Raw genomic sequence first — 2,287 nt, forward strand, 5'->3', positions numbered from 1 at the left:
TTCTCTTTTCACAAAAACAAAAAACAATCTATAACAGTGTGTTTTATAGTTCTATATTATACTTTTTGAAGTTAATACTGTTCTTTTTCTGTTATCTACATATATGTTTGTAGGTTATTGCCCTGAATTTATCCCTCCATGATGACAGACAGCTATGCAGACAGACAGACGACAGACAGACAGGGGGCCTGTCGCTGCTGTCTCCGCCCCCCTGCACACGTGACAGCTGGAGCACTGAGTAGTTTGACTGGTTACAGACTTCAACAGCTCCTGCAGCGGTAACACTAATCTGAAGGTAAAGCAAAACTTTTCTGGAAGTCATACAGATGCAGTTGATATTCAGTATTATTATAATTATCAACATTATGTCCAATATCTGTTCTGTTCTGCAGTATTTTACATTAGTCTTAAGTTCTCCACGTTAACGGTTTGCTCTGAAATGCTGCCTCGCTAAACTAAGATTTATCCGACATGTTGTTCGCTCTGTAACAAACTCTCTCTCTCTCTCTATATATATACATATACATATATTTAATAATAATATGCTGCATTGTTATTAGAAGCTGTGTTTATTGTAAAAGTACTCAGATGTAGTGTTAATCAGTCAACCCTGTAGTCTGAGGTAGCTGTCCGGGTGGCTATTATTTATTTTTAGATGCCATAAATACATTAGTTATTATTTTTTGTTATATAAATAGATCCATAATAATAATAGTAATTATTCTACATGCATTTAAGTAATGCATTGCTCATTAATAATAATAGAAAGATGTTTTAGAAATAATAACAACTATGCACAATATGGATTTTGTTTTAAGCCTTTACAATAACCGATAATCATCTTCTTCTCGATGATAATTTCATGTTTTTGTATTTTAAACAACACACTTGATAAGGTTAGTGAGCTCTGTCTAACCAAATATAACTGACATTACTATTATTTACAAAAACAAACAATAAAACAGTTCAGACTCTTCAAATGTTCATTTATTTTAACTAGTAAAGTACATAAAAAACTTCAAAAACGTATTTTCATAGAGAAAATAACTTAATAATAATTATTATTATGGACCAATAATTTATCAGCTGTGATTTAATTATCAGGATACATTTATAATAGCATAAATGATCTTTTGTGAATCTAAACTCAGATCCAGATTGTGATGTTGGTCTGTTTGCATATCAGACTCCTTTATGAGTGAGTGAGTCTTGAGATGTGAGTGTGTTTCCTCTCATATAAATGCAGACATGCGGGTGGCAGTGATTGGAGCTGGAGTCATCGGCCTGTCAACAGCTCAGAGCATCTATGAGCAGTATCACTCCATCGTCAGTCCTCTGACCATTGAGGTGTACGCGGACCGTTTCACTCCACTGACCACCAGTGATGGAGCCGCTGGCTTCTGGCAGCCGTACCTCTACGATAAGGGCAACGTCCAGGAGACGTACGTGCAGTCTGTTTAACCCTCTTTTTGATTCTCCACTTTTACCTGTTGCCACCATTTTTCAATGAAGTATTTGTGCTCATGTTTAGAAAATGGAATAAAGAGACATTTGACTACTTGCTGAGCTTCCTCAGTTCACCAGAGTCCGTAAAAATGGGTATTTTTCTTCAGTCTGGCTACAACCTCTGCACTGAACCAGTCCCAGTGAGTAGAGCTTTGTTCTGCACAGTTGAATCTGACCTCAAAGATAAGGTTTGACATTGTTTAGGAAAAACGTTTACAACCAAGACCAAAAGGCACTGCACAGCTTTAAATATAGATATAGTTAAAGTGTAAACTCAGATAACGCGTTCATAAATTGATCACATGATCACCAGTGAGTGACTGAGTGAAAGTAGAGCTTTGTTCAGATGCACAAAGATGGGGGCCTGCAGTGGTTGGAAAACAATAACAGAGAGGCCTCATCAAGGGTTTGAAGTTGGGGTTAGCACATTAACACAGCTAAGACATGTTTAGTGTATAAATGACTGTGTTCTCATACTAAGTGGCTTGTTTTTGAATGCAGGATCCCTCATTTAAAGATATTGTCCTGGGCTTCAGGCAGCTCACGGAGAGAGAACTGCAGATGTTCCCCGGATACAAGTAGGTTCCCACGGAAACTGCCATGAAAGCAAACCCAGAAAGAACATTAGTTAGGTAGATCTATTTAATGCTGAACATCTGATCGTTTCCAACCAAGACTTTGCTGTGTATCAGACATCAAGAATACAGAAAAATGTCTTCCAAGATGTATATAATAATGTATATAATGTACACAAATGTTTATCCAGATAAAGGGATTGTTC

The 2,287-nt window shown here is 36.8% G+C and overlaps 1 protein-coding gene across 1 annotated transcript; it reads left to right on the plus strand.

Annotated features, from left to right (window-relative positions):
• Positions 1-217: 217 nt before the first annotated feature.
• On the plus strand, positions 218-2,088 carry LOC118325926 (D-amino-acid oxidase-like). The gene is made up of 4 exons (XM_035658786.1): positions 218-295; positions 1,247-1,442; positions 1,532-1,646; positions 2,008-2,088. Exons 2-4 carry the CDS (start codon positions 1,249-1,251, stop codon positions 2,086-2,088), a joined length of 390 nt encoding a protein of 129 aa, XP_035514679.1. The 5' UTR covers positions 218-295; positions 1,247-1,248.
• Positions 2,089-2,287: the final 199 nt, after the last annotated feature.

This window comes from Morone saxatilis, unplaced genomic scaffold (genome assembly GCF_004916995.1).
Source record: "Morone saxatilis isolate NCDOM2014 unplaced genomic scaffold, NCSU_SB_2.0 Contig16, whole genome shotgun sequence".
NCBI classification, from domain to species: domain Eukaryota; kingdom Metazoa; phylum Chordata; class Actinopteri; family Moronidae; genus Morone; species Morone saxatilis.